The sequence below is a fragment of the Sinohyriopsis cumingii genome, chromosome 12 (genome assembly GCF_028554795.1).
Source record: "Sinohyriopsis cumingii isolate HCF-2022 chromosome 12, ASM2855479v2, whole genome shotgun sequence".
Classification (NCBI taxonomy): domain Eukaryota; kingdom Metazoa; phylum Mollusca; class Bivalvia; order Unionida; family Unionidae; genus Sinohyriopsis; species Sinohyriopsis cumingii.
In genome coordinates this window covers 109,281,121-109,300,209 of record NC_142972.1, presented here as the reverse complement: position 1 = coordinate 109,300,209, position 19,089 = coordinate 109,281,121, and the positions used below count along the sequence as shown (strand labels likewise).

Genomic DNA, 19,089 nt, shown 5'->3' with positions numbered 1-19,089 from the left:
CACAGACCCACATGCACAGTTAGTTCTATTAGCCACTCAAGTTTATCACAGAACCATATGTAAAGTTTTACCAAGACCACTCAAGTTTATAAGTTTATCTCAAACCCACATGTTCATTTAGTTCTATTAGCCACTACACCAAGACCACTCAAGTTTATCACAGACCCATATGTAAAGTTTCACCAAGACCACTCAAGTTTATCAAAGACCCATATGTAAAGTTTCACCAAGACCACTCAAGTTTATCACAGACCCACATGCACAGTTAGTTCTATTAGCCACTCAGGTTTATCACAGACCCATATGTAAAGTTTCACCAAGACCACTCTAGTTTACCAAAGACTGATATGCAAAGTCTCCTCAAAACTACTACAGTTTATTATAGACCCATGATGTAGGACCTCATCAATCTGAGCAAAGACTAAGCTTACAACAGTATCAAGTACTCTATGTACTTGCTTATAAGTCTAGTCGAACTGCAAACAGTATATATGCAGATTGGTTACTGCATTAAGGGTCAGCAGGTCAGGGCCTATCTTGCTTGTTCTACAAATTACTCCTAACAAACTGCATAAACCCAGATCTGTCATTGCATTATGGGTCAGCAGATCAGGGCATATCATGTTTGTTCTACAAATTACTCCTAACAAACTGCATACACCCAGATCTGTCATTGCATTATGGGTCAGCAGATCAGGGCGTATCATGTTTGTTCTACAAATTACTCATAACAAACTGCGTGCATGATGTTGAGCTGGATTATACTCTACGTGATCAGAAGTAATTCAGAAAGAGTAAAAATGTCAATGGATTAAAGTTGGCTTAAGCATTATCCACCAAAGCTAAAAGACCAAAATCTAAACAACCAAAATATTACACAAATCTCATCAAGTAAAAGGAAAGGTGAATTTTAGTGGATGGAATCAAGTTCAGTGGGACTTTTAATGAATTGTGAAATTCGTTTAAGTTGATTTTAAAAGTAAGTTCCCAAATTAGACCCAAGTAGCGCCAATCTTGAGCACATAGCAACCTGAATCCACCCAAAGACTGAAAACAAGTCATTTTTTGTGGCATCGGCTGAGTTATACTAACATATATAGCTATATTCCAATGCAGATAATTAAAGAACATTTTATTTTCTGAGGAAAATTAAGGTTGACTATGAGGGAAAACCCTGGATCCAGTAATAACCAACGATGATGAAGACTGCCACAATATAATCCAGGCAATTAAGTAAGAATAAAAATCCTTGTGCTACATATAAATACAGTACACAAGGCATATTTTAAAACAATTTTTTTTTAAATAGTCCTCTTGATTTGAGGTCAAAACACCTTGCCAAATTCTGCAACCTCATGATCCGTCATCCTAAGCAGACATCTCCATCACCGTATGTAAATCTTTACCACAAAACATCTTTTTCCAGTGTATCCCCCAGGGGTGTAAAATTGAGGGTACAAAAGAAACCTAGGTGTCAAAACTGGGGGTCAAATAAAAAATGTGGGGGTCAAAAATGTACTGACAAATTTTCATATGACTTCGTACTTTTTCAGCTTGAAATAGGATATTGCAACTTGCACAACACACACTCTCTCTCTCTCGCTCTCTAAACATACAAATACACCAACATGCACAATTAACAAACAAATGCACTGTCCATTCAAAGAATAATTTTATTACTTCATTTTTCTTTTAAAGTCGTACTTTTAACAGTCTCCTCAACAATATTATAGCCCAACACATTACATATAAGCCAATACAAAAAGCCAAATAAATCTTTTTAACCAAATGGGAGTTAATTTACTGCCTTTCATCAAATGTGTACTATCACATGTTTCATTGTACTTCGTCCTAGAACACATTTATCCAAATATCAAGGAGGATACTGATTCATCTTCTTTCAAATAAGTTACACTTAAACTTTAAGATCTTTGTTTTATTGCAGTAAAAGTTAAAAACCAACAAAATCTGCAAAGACCCGCTGACTTTGTAATCCAATCAACACATTTGTCTCTGCAAGTTTACTGATTTCCATGTTGTGAAATAATGTCTTAGGTTATAATGTGTTCTCCAGATATCTTATGGCGAACGAGGGCCTATTTTTAAAAATTCTAAAATCCTGTCACGAAAGGATTATTCACTTTTGCAGTCTTTGCAATCACGCGATCAGAAGTCACACCGGTAATCATAATGAATATTCCAGTCAAGGGAATAATTTTCTCCACTTTTCATTAAAGTTAGATCCACAGTTACTCTTTTGTGTTCTGCTTCTTTCACTTTCTTCGCTAATGTTTTTAGTGCATGACGTTTTAATCTGGCGATCACTTTCTAGTGCAACGAGGCTTGATGTTAAATATCTAGAACAGCTTGCTGAACTCGATGGAAATCGCGAGAAGCTCATGAGATTAGGGGAAGCTACTCCGTCATAACATTGCCTATGCTAGTCTGGTGCATTGTTTTATATGCTCCCTGCATTGCACTTTGCTATACGAATAGAGGAGCGCAAGGCAGGGAGCAAACAGAGCGAGGAACCAGTCAATGCCTATACGCTAAGTATATATGATGCCATCCATCGTCCAATGCATTGGGTATTCAATAAATCATGATCATATTACGAAAATCCTTTGTGTCAAAAAAATTCACAGTAACAAAATGTGTGCATCAATTTTCTCCATTGTGCGTCCCTGACGCACAAATGTGCGTAAAGGGAAACATTGCTCTTTCACAAGTTTGTGAAAAGATTTTGATCAAGAGAATTAGTGTACAATTGATAACAATGCTCAATGGACTTGTATTTATTTCAGAGTACCAACAACGCTAAAAACATATATCATGTCTTACATATCTGCTTTGATGTGGTGAATGTCTAGTCATGAATGAAACTGACATCAATGAAGGTAGACTTTACAAGACCTTTAAGCAATACCATTGAAAATGAGAATAACCCCACCCCCGAAGCAGAATGGAGAATAAAAAGGTAAATTTTCTTTATTTATTTCAAACTCCACAAAGTCATAGCGTATAATAGATGACATTTTCTTAAAAGCGTGTTGTTGTAATTTTCATGATAATCAAAGTCCTCCAAGTATAGAAATAAATTAACTATCTGAAAGAGTGGGAGAGAGAAAGAGGAAGAAGGAATGAAGGAAGGAAGGTCTTACTTCCTCTGTATCATGATGGAGTAAAGGTTTAGATTCACGCCTCGCCTGCTCCTCCTGAAGAGTACGGAGAGGCTTCATAGGAATCATCTTGGCTCCCAATGGACTCATGGATAACTTCCCACCTACTGCAATTATTACATGGCAAGTTTAGCACATAAGTATAGCTTCCTACCTACTGCAATTATTACATGGCAAGTTTAGCATACAAGTATAGCTTCCCACCTAATGCAATTATTACATGGTAAGTTTAGCATACAAGTATAGCTTTCCACCTACTGCAATTATTACATGGTAAGTTTAGCATACAAGTATAGCTTCCCACCTACTGCAATTATTACATGGTAAGTTTAGCATACAAGTATAACTTCCCATCTACAGCAATTATTACATGGTAAGTTTAACATAAAAGTATAGCTTCCCACCTACTGCAATTATTACACGGCAAGTTTAGCATAAAAGTATAGCTTCCCACCTACTGCAATTATTACATGGCAAGTTTAGTATAGAAGTATAGCTTCCCACCTACTGCACTTATTACATGGCAAGTTTAGCATAGAAGTATAGCTTCCCACCTACTGCAATTATTACATGGCAAGTTTGGCATAGAAGTATAGCTTCACACCTACTGCAATTATTACATGGCAAGTTTAACACAGAAGTATAGCTTCTATTCAGAACTAGTAATTCTGGTACATACCATTTTTCTGCCCTGCTAAACGACCACTTATTTTTTTCTTCTACAGATGGAGTAATTTTGGTACGTGTCCAGACATATTTTGCTCTACAGATTTTCAATGCAATATCTCAAATCAAATTTTGTCTTCCTGTGAAACATTTCAAATCATTACTATGTGTAATGAATTGTTGGGCTTGACATCAAACTTTACTATTTTGTTGAAACTGAATTGGCTTAAAATGTGTACTGGATTGTGTGGGCACTCCTCTTTTCTCTACAGATCTTCCTTACAACATATTTCTGATATCAAATTTTGTCATGTCAAACATTTCCATGTCATTCCCAAGTGTAATGGATCCTTGGGTTATATACATTTTTAGTATCTTGTTAAAACTGAATTAATTGTAAATATATATTGAATAGTACTGGCACTCCTTTTTGAAATGTAACCCTAACAATAACTGATCAATTTCCTAATTTTGTAGTAACAATACAAAGTTGATGAATCTGAGAATTTTTAAAAAAAAGATGAAATCAAAATTTGCCTGCAGTACAGACATACATTCCAAAATACTTCAGTTTTAATTTTTTAAAAGTTTTAAAACGTAAGATGATGATTTATCTATTTCTACTGATTTGATGATTCTGAAACAAATCATTGACAAGAAACTGACAACATATTTGAAAGAATGGTCTATTACAACTCTTGCAACATTATTAATTATGAAACAAAATAAAACCAAATTCAGGCAGACACTTTCTGACACTAATAATTAAATCCTTCCTCAGTGCTAAAAATAAAGTAAATAAAGATGTAAAATGCAAAAAAATGGGAACATTTCTAGACAATGCAAAAACTAAAATGTCTTATAAAATTATCTGCACCTGAAATGATAATTAAATGATTGTGTTCATTCAACATGCAAGACTTGTAAAATCTCTTTAATATTTCAATAACTTTACTAACAAAAGACCAGCCCTCTCCCAAATTTTGTTCTCGTTTTGATAAAAAATTTAATGAAATTAAATGTTCCTTCCTGTTTCTCCCAGATTAATTTTCTTGATAATTACTGGTAGCCATGATAGTTTATCATCAGTCACAACTCTTGTTTGCAGTAATTTTTATTTTGACTTTCCACCAGGGTGGGTTCACTTTTAGGGCATACCTAATTAAGGGCATAGATGTAGATACATGTATTAGTTCCATGCAGATATGTGATTTCTGTTAAAAACTACTGATGTTATTTTTGTAATGACTAAATAAAATTCACACAATTATAACAGGCATTTTGTGTGTATTTATTCTTAAATAGTTAACATTTATGTTTTCCTCTACAAGAAACATATTTTAATATTTCTCCACATTTTAATATTTCTCCTTTACTTTGTTTGCACCCCTCCCCACAAACAAACACACACACATTTGTAAGGACACAATAATGAGTAAAATAATTAGGGTAGCTTGCTTCCAAGACGGCTCAATTTAAAATACTGTTTAGCACGACTGGCTAATTATTCAAAGGATGATCAGTTTCAAAGCATGCATAATTTCAGAATTTTACAGGTATTTTTGTTTAACAGGACAAGAAAGAGTGAAAGAGGACAAAAATAGGAAACACAAGCCATATTTGAAATGTCATCTACATCATGCATTCATATACACTTCTACAGTTCTTGCTTGAAATCATGCAAAATGTGTGCATAAAAAGCATCAGACTTACGCATGACCTGAAGAAAAAAAACACACAAAAAACCCAAAATCTATAAATATGCTCGCATAACTTGAATTACAGAATATTTCAAATATTTCACATGCCACATTGAACATACGTTTAGCCGAGTTACTTCCAGAATTAACTCGGAGATCAAGAAATGTTGGTCGAGCTGGAAAGTAGAAGTAAATGTTCCAGATAACAAGACGCAATACAAATTATTCATATTCAAGGCTACAACACAATAAATGAGAATGCATCAAAGTCAATCTAGAACCATAGGTAACTCATATAGACGAAACCCTTGCAGAGGTAGAATGTTTGTTGAATAGATGTCACTTTTCTAGTTAATTCAATCATATGGACCTAAATATTGTAGACTGGTCACACAATTTAATCTGAAATAATTTGATTTTTAAAGAGGAATATAATTTCTTTAATGTTGGCAGGCATGATGACTCCACAGTTAAGGAAAGGACTTATGACCAGAATTGTGTAGGTTCCATTCCTGATCAAGCCAAACTGGCTACCATGCTGCATCCTTGATGGAATTGTGGACACAGAGACAAATGGATGTACATTACACATCACATCAAGATGATTCTGCCACTGTTAAGGGATGGACTTGTGACCATAATGGTGTGGGTTCAATTCCCAATCAACCCAGATTGGTTACCATGGTGCTTCTTTGATGGAATTATGGACAGAGAGACAAACAGATGTACACTATACAGCATAACAAAATGATTCTGCTGCACATGTAGCTGGGACATAAAAATAAACATGTATCCAATATATATATATATATATATATATATATATATATATATATATATATATATATATATATATATATCCCTACGTTTTGTACAACAAAGTGTGCTTTCAATAAATAAGATTAGACATGTATGTATGTATGTATGTATGTATGTATGTATGTATTTATGTGGGCCCCGAGTGGGCGAGTGGTCTAAAGAGCTCTCTGTTATGGATCACTGCCATCTCACCTCTGTCTGCGTGGGTTCGAGTCTAGGATTCAGCCAATGTGGGTATGTGAGAAAGCTTGCCAGTAGCTTCTCGGGGGTCGGTGGTTCTTCCTCCACCATTAATACTGGCTGCCATGCATAGCCTATTGTGTGCGGAAAAATGGTGTTAAACCTTACAACAACAACAACAATGTATGTATGTGTGTATATATATATATATATATATATATATATATATATATATATATATATATATATATATACGTACACACACACACAAACATTCTTATTTCAAGGCATGGGGAAAATGTCCAAGCACTCATCTCTGGGACTGATGAGTTGCAGGAGACTCTTGTTCCAGTCCTCGTTATACACAAGACATTTTTTTACTAGACTGCCTATGCTTTTAGTAATGAACCACAGGTACCTGATGCAAGCTTGATACTAAAATGGATCAAAACCATGAAAATCATTTGTTCTAATACATGGCTCCTTAAAAAAGCATATAACAAGAGTCACGTTTTCTAACCTGAGAAATAGTTGCATGTATAGCCCATGATTTCTTAGTGGTATTTGAATTTACAGTGAAACCTTTCATTAATCTAGGTGTCATAATTTTCATTTTGAATCTGCCATCAAACATCTTTTGTGAGTTAGATTTGGGAGAAGTTGAGAGATAAGAGAATGTTAAAATGTTCTGATATTTGTTTGGTCAGGCACACAACACTTGCTCCAGATCACTAGAAATGTAAAGACTGCAACTTTACTAATACCTAGTATTGCCCAAGTAAAGATGCCAGAAGAATATTATATAAGCTTGTAGTTACTTTTCACGAGAAAAATGACAGTAATTTACATCTGAAAGAAGAATTTCAATTCCACCAACTTTTGTACAAAATAATCCATTTAGGTCCAACCTTCAATCTTAGTAGCTAAACATGGATGCCATGAAAAAGGATGGTTGCTGATTGGCCCCCCAAAAATGGAACAACTAGATTTGGACCAATCAGCTGTTGTTTCAACATTACCTATTTTATATACACATGCAGTGTGAAAGTTGATGGAAAACAACTGGGACACAATCATTTCAAATTTAATGAAAAGTAATAACATGCTTATAAGAACAATCTGCTGGAATCTTCCCTTGACAATGTATTATTAAAGCTTCTATCTTGAAAATACTGGTGAACTGCAGCAACTATAGCATTGTCATATTCCGAAGAAAAATCATACAAACTTTGACATTATCCGTCTCTAAACTTCTCAGAGATCCAACTTGCAAAGATGTGTGATATCATAAAGAGAAGGGATCTTTGTCCACATCAAAATGGCATCTCAGTTACTTAAAAGTGTGACCATGTATGCAAACACCATTATGAAATCGAGGGTTAAATGTGAAACTGCACATATAACCATTTTAGTAACAATCTTACATAGGTACCTGTATAAACAATCTTACATAAGTACCTGTATAAACAATCTTACATAGGTACCCGTATAAACAATCTTACATAGGTACCTGTATAAACAATCTTACATAGGTACCCGTATAAGCAATCTTACATAGGTACCTGTATAAACAATCTTACATAGGTACCTGTATAAATAAAGTTGTTTACATTGCATTATGTTCTAGACTGACTGACAAATCAGGCATGGGTTATTTATAGCTGATGCATGCCATATGTTGAGAGATGTTGAACTTTTGCATTTGTTAAATGTTGATAAGATATGAATCAGCAGATATATGTATATATAATGGCTTGATGTACTAGTTTGACTCGTGATTTTGAGTATTAATACGTAAATTCATCTTGACTAGAGTTCACATCTCTGATTTCAAAATTCTAACTTCAAATAATGCATGTGTCCTAAAACTGAAATCATTTTTCTATAGAAATCCCATATTCTATTCATATATCCATACATACCAACCCCTGATGAGGAAAAAGTGTTATACAAGTGGACAAAAAGAGTAATCCATGCAAATATAACATACAATTTTAATGAGCATATGTACAAAATTATTTATTTACCCCTCTGGTCTTTTAATATCAATTACTGCTTCAAGTTTTCATAAGTAGTACTTTTAGCTTTAAAAAGCAACAGACTCTCATACTGCATTTCAAAACACTTTGTACCAGCTGAGAATATGAATGTTTTGCAGACCAGTAGTGCACTGATTACTGGCTTACAAAGCCTGGATCTGAATTCAGTTTTATTTTTGTTAACAATACTGAACAATCTCTCACAGTCAGCATTAAAATGGTAAAGAACCAATATTCCTTTCATAACCTGACAAAGAAGAGGAAATTTATATCTTCCAGTTATTGGGTCTTTTAGCTGGGAAATAAGATGAGAAAAATCAACTGTCTGAATGAAGTACATTGTCAAGTAGAGTACCTACTTGATACTTCAGGAGTTCTCCTTCTAATTTATCGACAGCCTTTCCTGCAGCATGGTGCATCATATGATATGAACAATGATGGAGACATTGTTCAAAATATAGAATGCAACTCCTTTATGAATTCCATTCAGCTGAAAACCCCATTCAGTTCTGCCAACTTATGTTTATTCGAAGCATTATCAAGCAAATAAAAAATGTTTTCTCCTGTGGACTCTACTGTTAATTCTGGTAATGAAAGAAGAGCACTCTAAACTTTGCTCTTTTCATTGTCAAAGTCTCTTGCACAGACTGGGTACAACTTTTCATCATAATCACTACTTCTGTCTATTGCAATACTAAACGCCCAATTTTCATGGCATCTGCAATTTTACGTGAAGTATATTCTGCTAAACAACGTAACAATATTAGATATTGTTCTTGCACATGCATATTTTCTGCAATTCTGTCATCAAGAAATGTCCGTTTGAACAAAGGACTATTGTAGTCTTCTACTGCACGGAGTCTTCTATTAAGAACTTGGTACATAACGCCTCTGTATTTATAAAATTTGTGTCCGCAATTTAGTTCTGCTGTAAAAATTTTTTTTTACCTTAGTGGAGTTAGCAAAATGAGCTAATTAAAGATATCTTTGTTTTACTACCACAACCAATATTAAAATCCTTTCCACACAGCCTGCAAGGGGTGTGAAGGTGCCCTAAAATGGAACACTGTATTGTGTAATTCATGTATTCGTCTCTGATTCGGTTTTTCCTAATCCATTTGTAAAAAAAAATAAAAAATGAGAAAACAAATTATTAATTTTTGGGGGAGGGGCATATACCAAAAACGCACAATCTAAATATATTTAAGCGTAAGACATAATTTATTGAAAAAAAAAAGCTTAATGATTACGCCAAAAGCGTAATGGTTGGCACGTATGTCTATCCCAGGACTAACTTACATGGAAACTGACACCATTTACTAATTAACATTTTCATTTTGGTACATAGTTTTTATTGCTCGTTTCATTTGAATGCTGTGCATTTATGTTAATTTATATTCAGACATGCACACACTCATCAGGCCTGCACGAATTCTTGTACATGTCAGACATGTTTGGTGATCTTGAGATCCTGACCAACTGACCAACCAATTCCTTTTTTATTATTTAACTTCACAACAAAGTCTAACCTTGAACAACTAATTTTGTTTCTTACACCATAACAATATATTTGTCTCTTCAAACTAATTATGCAAATTGTAAACTGCTTTCAATATCATGCATCTGAAATTCAACATTCTGGAGAAAACACGGTTCACAAAGACACTGATATCGGCTTCCAACTTACTGAGTTGCAATATAAAAAAATTACAAAATTTGCAGGTTTATTTCAGTAATGTTTTAGTTTGAATACTGGCAAAAATGGTTCTATGCACAATTTAAAAATATGATAAAACTATATGCCTGTGCCCCCCACCCCCGAAAATCAACTTTTCACAACAGATCAAACAATTTCTTAACCTTTTTGGTTACATGTGACACATGATTGTCCATCTATTTTCTGCATCTTTTATGAATATAGTGCACAACACTCTACTTACCTGGTTTGAATAAAGCTGCATAAAATACACAGAATTATTATGGAATAAAGTGTAAAAGCTTTAGAAAGTAAAACGAAGAGGATGTAACACTGCATACACTGACATTGAAACCATTGCCAAAGCTGTGTGGATAAAGTCATGCAATTTTGTCATTCACTGAATGATGAATCGTGCACTGAACAGAACAGCCTACTCTTCATAAACTGAACTTGACACTGAGTACTAAAAAAATATTCCAACTAGATCAAAAGATTTCATTAATCTGTTTAAGCAAAGGTTTCCAAGTGTCTGGAAACATTACTTAAAATTCTGAGTAGGGTCATATGACAAAAGGGCAAAATGTTATTTACAGTGACCTACCAGATAGCAACCATATGACAGGACTAATGAAAGCTTGCATACAAATGCAACCATATGCTGCATACAAATACATCCACACACACTGCATATAAATACAAGCAGACATTGCATTCAAACCACACACAATGCATACAAATACATTCACACACATTGCATACAAACACAACCACACATTGCAATACAAATACAACCAAACATGCTCCATACAAATAGAATCACACACATTGCACACAAAAATATCCACATTGCACACAAATACAACCACACACATTGTATATAAATACAACTACAGACATTGCACATAAATACATCCAGACATTGCCCACAAATACAACCACACACATTACATACAAATACATCCACACATATTGCAATACAAATACATCCACACACATTGCATACCAATACATCAGCACATATTGCATACTAATACAACCACACACACTGCATACAAATGCAACCATACACATTGCATACAAATACATTCACACATACATCCATACCCATAAAAATACAACCATATAAATTGCATAAAAATATAACCACACACATTGCATACAATAACATCCACACACACTGCATGCAAATACATCAGCACACAATGCATAGAAATACAACCACACACACTACATACAACCACACATTGCATATAAATACATACACACACATTTTATACAAGTACATACACAAACCTGCTGCATGCAAATACAACCACACATTTATACATGTACACACACAAACCTGCTACATGCAAACACAACCACACATTTCATACAAGTACACACACAAACCTGCTACATGCAAGCACAACCACACATTTCATACAAGTACACACACAAACCTGGTGCATGCAAAAAGAACCACACATTTCATACATGTACACACACAAACCTGCTACGTGCAAACACAACCACACATTACATACAAGTACACACACAAACCTGGTGCATGCAAATACAACCACACATTTCATACAAATACAACCACACACATTTCCTATAAGTATATCCACACACACTGCATACAAATACATTGCATACAAATACATCCACATATATTGCACACAAATACATCCACACCCATTGCATACAAATACATCCACACATACTTCATGCAAATATATCGACACACATCGCATACAAATACATCCAGACACATTACAACATATATGCCAACTCCCCTGAGGTATAAGCATAATTACTGCTATTATAAGTGGCAAGAACAGTGTAATTTGGACATAAAAGGTGGAATATTACATGCCTGAATTACAGCATGTATGAATAAGAAACATTGTTACGACTAACCTGGTTCTGCAGCTTGTTAAAATTTGTCATAAAGGGCAAAATCCATATGGATTAGAACCAGAATACAAGCATAAAATATACTTACACATTATTTATATTCAGCACTAATTAACTATTCTACATGTGTCAATTCTGTTGAATGATCAGAAAATGGAAATCTGCTATTAGGTCAGGTGCTCAGATTGCCGTATTGCATTACTCTTGTATACTTCTTTTAATGTTAGCAAAGCGGTGTTGATTTGTCATTTTTTCTGATATGACATGTTTAGAAGTTTGAAAAGATCCATCTGCTCTAACATTTTCCATCATATAACACCAACTCATGCCGTAAAGCATTTCACATCCCATCTGGTGCCTTTTCTTTAAAAGTACAGATTGATTTACAACTTCCCTAGCTTATCAATAATATGAATACAAGGCAGAGTTCACATTTGAAGAAACTCATCTGTTTTCCTGGAAATGGGTCATATACAGTTGCTATAAATAGCAAATAAGGAAAGTACTTTTTTGCAATTCTCATGCAGCAATCACCTTTATAAGGATATTCTCATTGGAATTAAAGAGAAGATAATAAAAATTAATAAACAACTTTTTATTGCTTTATGTTTGTTTTATGTTTTAATGTACCAAAAAGCATAATCCATATACAGTCTAGCATAATGTGTAACCTGGTGGGGAAAAAAATGTAACGATTTTGCCAAAAGCAAAATGGTTCGCATGTATGATATAAAAACACACTGCATGCAAATACAACCACACACATTGTGTGCAAATACAACCACACAAATTGCATACAAAAACATCCACACACATTGCATACAAAAAATATATCCACACACATTGCATGCAAATACATCCACACACTGCTTACAAATACATCCACACATTGCATATAAATACAACCACACACATTGCATACAAATACATCCACCCACATTGCATACAAATACATCCACCCACATTGCATACAAATACATCCACCCACATTGCATACAAATACTGTACATCCACACATTGCATACAAATACATCCACCCACATTGCATACAAATACAACCACACACATTGCATACAAATACTGTACATCCACACGTTGCATACAAATACATCCACCCACATTGCATACAAATATAACCACACACATTGCATACAAATACTGTACATCCACACTGCATACTAATACATCCACCCACATTGCATACAAATACAACCACACACATTGCATACAAATACTGTACATCCACACATTGCATACAAATACATCCACCCACATTGCATACAAATACAACCACACACATTGCATACAAATACTGTACATCCACACATTGCATACAAATACATCCACCCACATTGCATACAAATACTGTACATCCACACATTGCATACAAATACGTCCACATACTGGTGACAAATACATCCAAACACATTACATATAAATACAAACACACAAAATACTGCATACAAATGCTCAGAAAACTATTTCTGGGTGGGTCAGAATAGCCTGAGATAAGTATTTAGTTTTCTTGTTATATAAAGTACTGTAAAACTAAAGAACTTTTTATTATTCAATATGGGCTGTTCCATTAAAAAAAACAGTACCTAGTGAATGCATTTTTTGGAAATATATGCAAGGCTGCTCTGCTTACTCAAACAACGAAAATAAAAATAGTGGAACCTGTCTTGAAAGACCACCCCTTCTGCCAAAACATAATGGTCTCTCATAACAGGTCACAAGACTATATAATCAGTAAAATCTGTAAATGGAGAACCTGGTCTCTCAAGGCAGGTGGTCTCTCAAGACATGTTTTACTGTAATATAAAATCCTAAAATGCATCTATGGGTGACTATTGTTTTATACAAGAACTATTAAGTGATATTTCATTTTATTTTGTTACAAAGTGACATGTAACTCACATTAGTTTTTTACAAAAGAAAATATTTTCTTTTTAATTAAATCCATTTTCAACTGACATAGCATAAAAATGAACATGCCAAATAAATGATCTAAGACATTTGTCCCAAAAATATGCTTTATGGGTCTGTGATCAGTAATACTAAAATGCAGTTGAAATAAAAAAAAGATACGGTTACCTGATTTTTACCAAAAACTGTAACAAAGGTGAAAGTGCTTCAAAAAAAATCCTTAAAATGATTCAAAAGCATAACAAAGAATTCGTCCTAAGCTGAAACTAATTTAACAAATGAAATTTTGGTGACAGTCTTGATGTAAGCTTAAAAGCAAAATCAGCGAATGGGATCAGAAGGCTAAATAAAGCTCCACAATGTAGATTTGTTGGCCAAAGAAAATGATTGTCAACCCACCTAAAGTTGCAGAGCATTTATAAGTTAACTCCTTGGCAATGGTGACTATGTCAAGGCCAATAGCAGAGTACGCCCTTTTTCGGAAACTTGACTCACCGGGAGAGAACGACCGATCTGCTGCTGATAAATCCTGGATGCTATCAAATCGCATCTGTAATAAAATGTCAAGAAGCAATGAGAGTTATAGAATGTTAATGTAGCTTGCTAATCAATTACTATGTCAATAAATTGTTATAAACTAATATGAGTGCGATTATATTTATAAGTTTTGTCATTATTTAGTTTGCATTCTGTGTGTATTTTCTTATTTCTCAAACATGAAAAAAGAAAACAAATAACTGTAAAAAAAATCACAGGGCGGTAGAGCACATTTACGGTCTATACTCTACAGTGTAATGTACTAATTCAAAGCATAGTTTATTCCTAAAAAAAGATTTGTTTTATTCGTCCTTTTTAACCATACTTCATTCTTACTGATCACAATTTAGCCAGTCTATTGATATTTGATTTTCCAGTATACTGTTTGACACACACGAGCAATTACCGGCATAGCTTGTTCATTGATATAATTGATCCTACTAAGGGGAGTAATCCATATTAACAAGAGCGTTCTATGATTATTTATAAAATACCGCAGATTATGCCTTCTACTGAATCACCCAAATCATGTTTGTAACTATTTGGCAAAGTTTCTCCAATAAATACGGTTTAAGCTAAACTAAAATCAGATATATAGATGGACGATCCATTTTTAGTTTCGTATTTCAGTTTAAAGGAAATTATAATGTCAACACATCACCTATATTCATTCTTAACCAGATATTGTTTCAGTGTCTCTCTTTGATTACACCGGTAGTTGATAAGGTAGTCTTTTGGTTTCCAACAACAATCAAAGCCAGTTACCACGATTGTTTAAACCCTGACACTGCCGGTAACCCATTGTTCTTTATCATTAATTAGCAACAATTACACTACTGGTTTTTAATATCACACTGATTAAGAACCACAGGAAATGATACCCACTTCCTTTTCTGGATGTAAATAATTAATTTAGCCATGGGCAATGTTTTCATTGCTAACATGGGAGATATGCGGCACACTACATATTCCCTGTTTGCACATTGGGTTAAGGATGCACGGGACAGGGTTCTTGAATCAATTATTGTGAACCGCTTTGATAAAGCAGAATATATCAGCTGAAGAATTCGAGAGATTTCAGATATTGGAGATGATGAAGTGCACTCTTAATCATTATTTTCTTAATTAGAATATGGAACAGTTCTACTACAGGTAATAAAATGAATTATAACACTGATGTGCTTTCAATTATAACTGACATGTTAAATATGTTTTATAAAACTGTTCATTTCAATAAATTTGATACAGCATTTCAGAGACATGTTAAAGTAAATAAAAAATGTTTTATTTATTTTCCATTTGTAACTTTTGTTTTCTTTCTCTTAATTTTCTTCACATTTTTTATTTCCCCATGGATAGCCTCATTTCCCTATTGTTAGCCTCACTGAGTGTATGTCATCTGTTGAATCTTGTACTCAGACTGGTTTCAACTGGAATAATCTGGTTAAAGCTTTAGACCATTAATTAACATGTACATAGTATGCACAGCCATGTGGTTCTTGTTGCAATGATATCATTATTAAAATAACCATGGACTGTTTACTCAGCTCTGTCAATTAATAATGGAATATTGCAGTGCCTGGTACAGGAGTAAAATCACAACTGTCAGGTAAATGTACTATACAGATTATAACTGTCCTAACTCACTCACTCTCTCTCCTAATCAAACTGGAACAGGCATGTTAGCATCGGCAATGCAATTTCATGATTGCCGGTAATATGAAATAACATACTGCGATACCATTAATATTCGTGAAACAGGAGTTACAATACCAACTTATATATGGACAAAGAAAATTTACAAAATTAGGGAATTCGACTTATACTCCACATCGACTTATAGGCTGGCAAATATGGTAGAAATTAATTCCAATACGTTTGATAAACAGAAATTATGTTTATGAATGTAACTGTGGATCAAGGTATTTAACACAAGTTTCTTAGTAAAGACAAAGTCGTCAAAATGAATTCTTATGCACTGACTATATCTTTAGCCAAGCTTTCAGATAATTCTGTACACCGATTCTGCACGGTATGTTCTTTTTTTTTTTTTTATTCATTTTGTCTGATTATTTTTCTTTTCTTGAAGAACTTCTATATATGACACATCATTATTAGAATAAAATGCAAATAATCACACTAATATTTGAGTTTTAAAAAGTCATTAGAATAATCGTAACAAGTTTTATTTTCCTGATCATAATAAAACTGAATGTATGGTTTAATATTATTAACCAACATCTTTTGAGTCCAATCTAATAAATTTTAAAGAAATACAATTGCTTCAAAAATGTTCACTAACATAAACATAGCCAGTTAAAACATCTACCCACATAAAAATAAAAACAGGATCATAAAATACAGTACTTATCTCAGTATATGACTAGGGAGCTGGTGTTATAATTTTATCAAAAGGGCAGGATTTATTATTGGTGACATCGTCAGCAATGCAACTCTCATGCAAATTGGGGAAAAATAGAATCTGTCTTTATCAAGCATGGATTTGTCATTAAGCATGGACTTATCATCAAGCATCTAGCATGGACTTATCATAAAGCATGGACTAATCATTAAGCATGGACTTATTGTCAAGCATGGGCTTAACTTCAAGCTTAGGCCTATCATCAAGAATGGACTTATCATCAAGCATGGACCTATTATTTCATAAACAAGGTAATGCATTTTGCCAATTTGCAGAGTGCACACACATATATACTGAATAACAAAATTCAGTGATATCGCAACAATTCAAATCACACTACATATATTATGAATTAAACTATATTGCTTACAATATTTTTAATAATCTAAAAATCAAAACAGATTTCATTAAAAACTATTACTAAAAGGATGTTAGGACTAATTTGTGGCAGGGAAGGTCTGTCTGCTTTAAGACAGATTTTTGCCAGAGGGTATGTCTATTTTAAGACAAATTTTTGCCAGAGGGTGTGTCTGTTTTAAGACAGATTTTTCTGGAGAGGGTGTGTCTGTTTTAAGACAGATTTTTGCCAGAGGGTGTGTCTGTTTTTAAGACAGAGTTTTTGCCAGAGAGGGTCTGTCTGTTTCAAGACCAATTTTAGGCCGAGAGGGTCTGTCTGTTTCAAGACCAATTTTAGGCAGAGAGGGTTGGTCTGTATTTACTCTACTACTGCCTTGAATCTTGAAATCAAAGACACAAAAACTATCATATTATTATGACACAAGATGGTGATTAAGAACCCTGGATACCTTTTGGGATATCGAACCATAGACCTAAATAATAATGGCACCATTTATTGTCTAAACAACTTTAATGAAGGAAACATTTATATGAGCAACCAGTAAAATATAATTACCTCTTGATCCAGTCAAATATAATATCTTTCAGCCAGTCAAATATAATTACCTTTTGATCCAGTCAAATACAATTACCTTTTGAACCAGTCAAATATAATTACCTTTTGATCCAACCTTGGAGGAGACATGAAATGCTGGGGGGAAAAAAAAGCAAAACATTACAATGAACAGATTCTCTTTCAATAAAAAATTATGAAATTTTCAATTCCTCATTTTATCACTTCTTTCTTGACAAGAAATAAAACAAAAATTTCTTACATCATCCAAACTAAAGTCATATTTCTGTCATTGATAGTTCTTATATTTTATTTATATAGACTGATATCTGATTTGGCCAGTTATACTGGTATGCACTTATTGTACCTGATCTGGCCAGTTGTACCGGTATGACATTTAGTCTTACCTGAACTGGCCAGTTGTACTAGTAAAATCTACATATTACATGTTCATACTTGACCTGACCAGATGTGCTAGTATGACAGTCATACTTCACACGACTAGTAATACTAGTAAGACTGATTCATACTTGACCTGGCCAGTTGTGCAAGTATGACAGTCATATTTCACATGACTAACTACTAGTAAGACTGATTCATATTTGAACTGGCCAGTTTTACTGGTATGACAGATTCAAACTTGACCTGGTCAGGTATGAGTGTATAATGCACAGATTCTTATCTGACCTGACTACTTGTATAGATATGATGCTTAGAACCATTCTTCACCTGACAAGTTGTACTGGTATGACATTCATATATTACTTGGCCAGGTATGAGTGTATAACATAGATTCTTTTCTGACCTGTTGCACTGATATGACATTTATTCTAATAATTTCAAATGGCCAGTTGTACTGATATGTCAGACTTGACCTGGTCAGTTGTACTGGTATGATGGATTCAAACTTGATCTGGCCAGGTATGAGTGTATAATGCATAGATTCTTATCTGACCTGACTACTTGTACAGATATGATGCTTAGAACCATTCTTCACCTGACAAGTTGTACTGGTATGGCATTCATATATTACTTGGCCAGGTATGAGTGTATAACATAGATTCTTTTCTGACCTGTTGCACAGATACGACATTTATTCTAATAATTTCA

The 19,089-nt window shown here is 33.9% G+C and overlaps 1 protein-coding gene across 1 annotated transcript in view; it reads right to left on the bottom strand.

The window, feature by feature from the left end:
- The window catches only part of LOC149787234 (kinesin-like protein KIF13A), a 398,962-nt gene that overhangs the window by 24,024 nt on the left and 355,849 nt on the right, over positions 1-19,089 (bottom strand). Inside the window, exons 33-35 of the mRNA XM_089977741.1 lie at positions 18,085-18,117; positions 14,606-14,660; positions 3,162-3,286 (exon numbers count right to left, since the gene is read on the bottom strand). Coding sequence (XP_089833867.1) covers positions 3,162-3,286; positions 14,606-14,660; positions 18,085-18,117 — 213 coding nt within the window. The remainder of the gene's footprint in view (positions 1-3,161; positions 3,287-14,605; positions 14,661-18,084; positions 18,118-19,089) is intronic.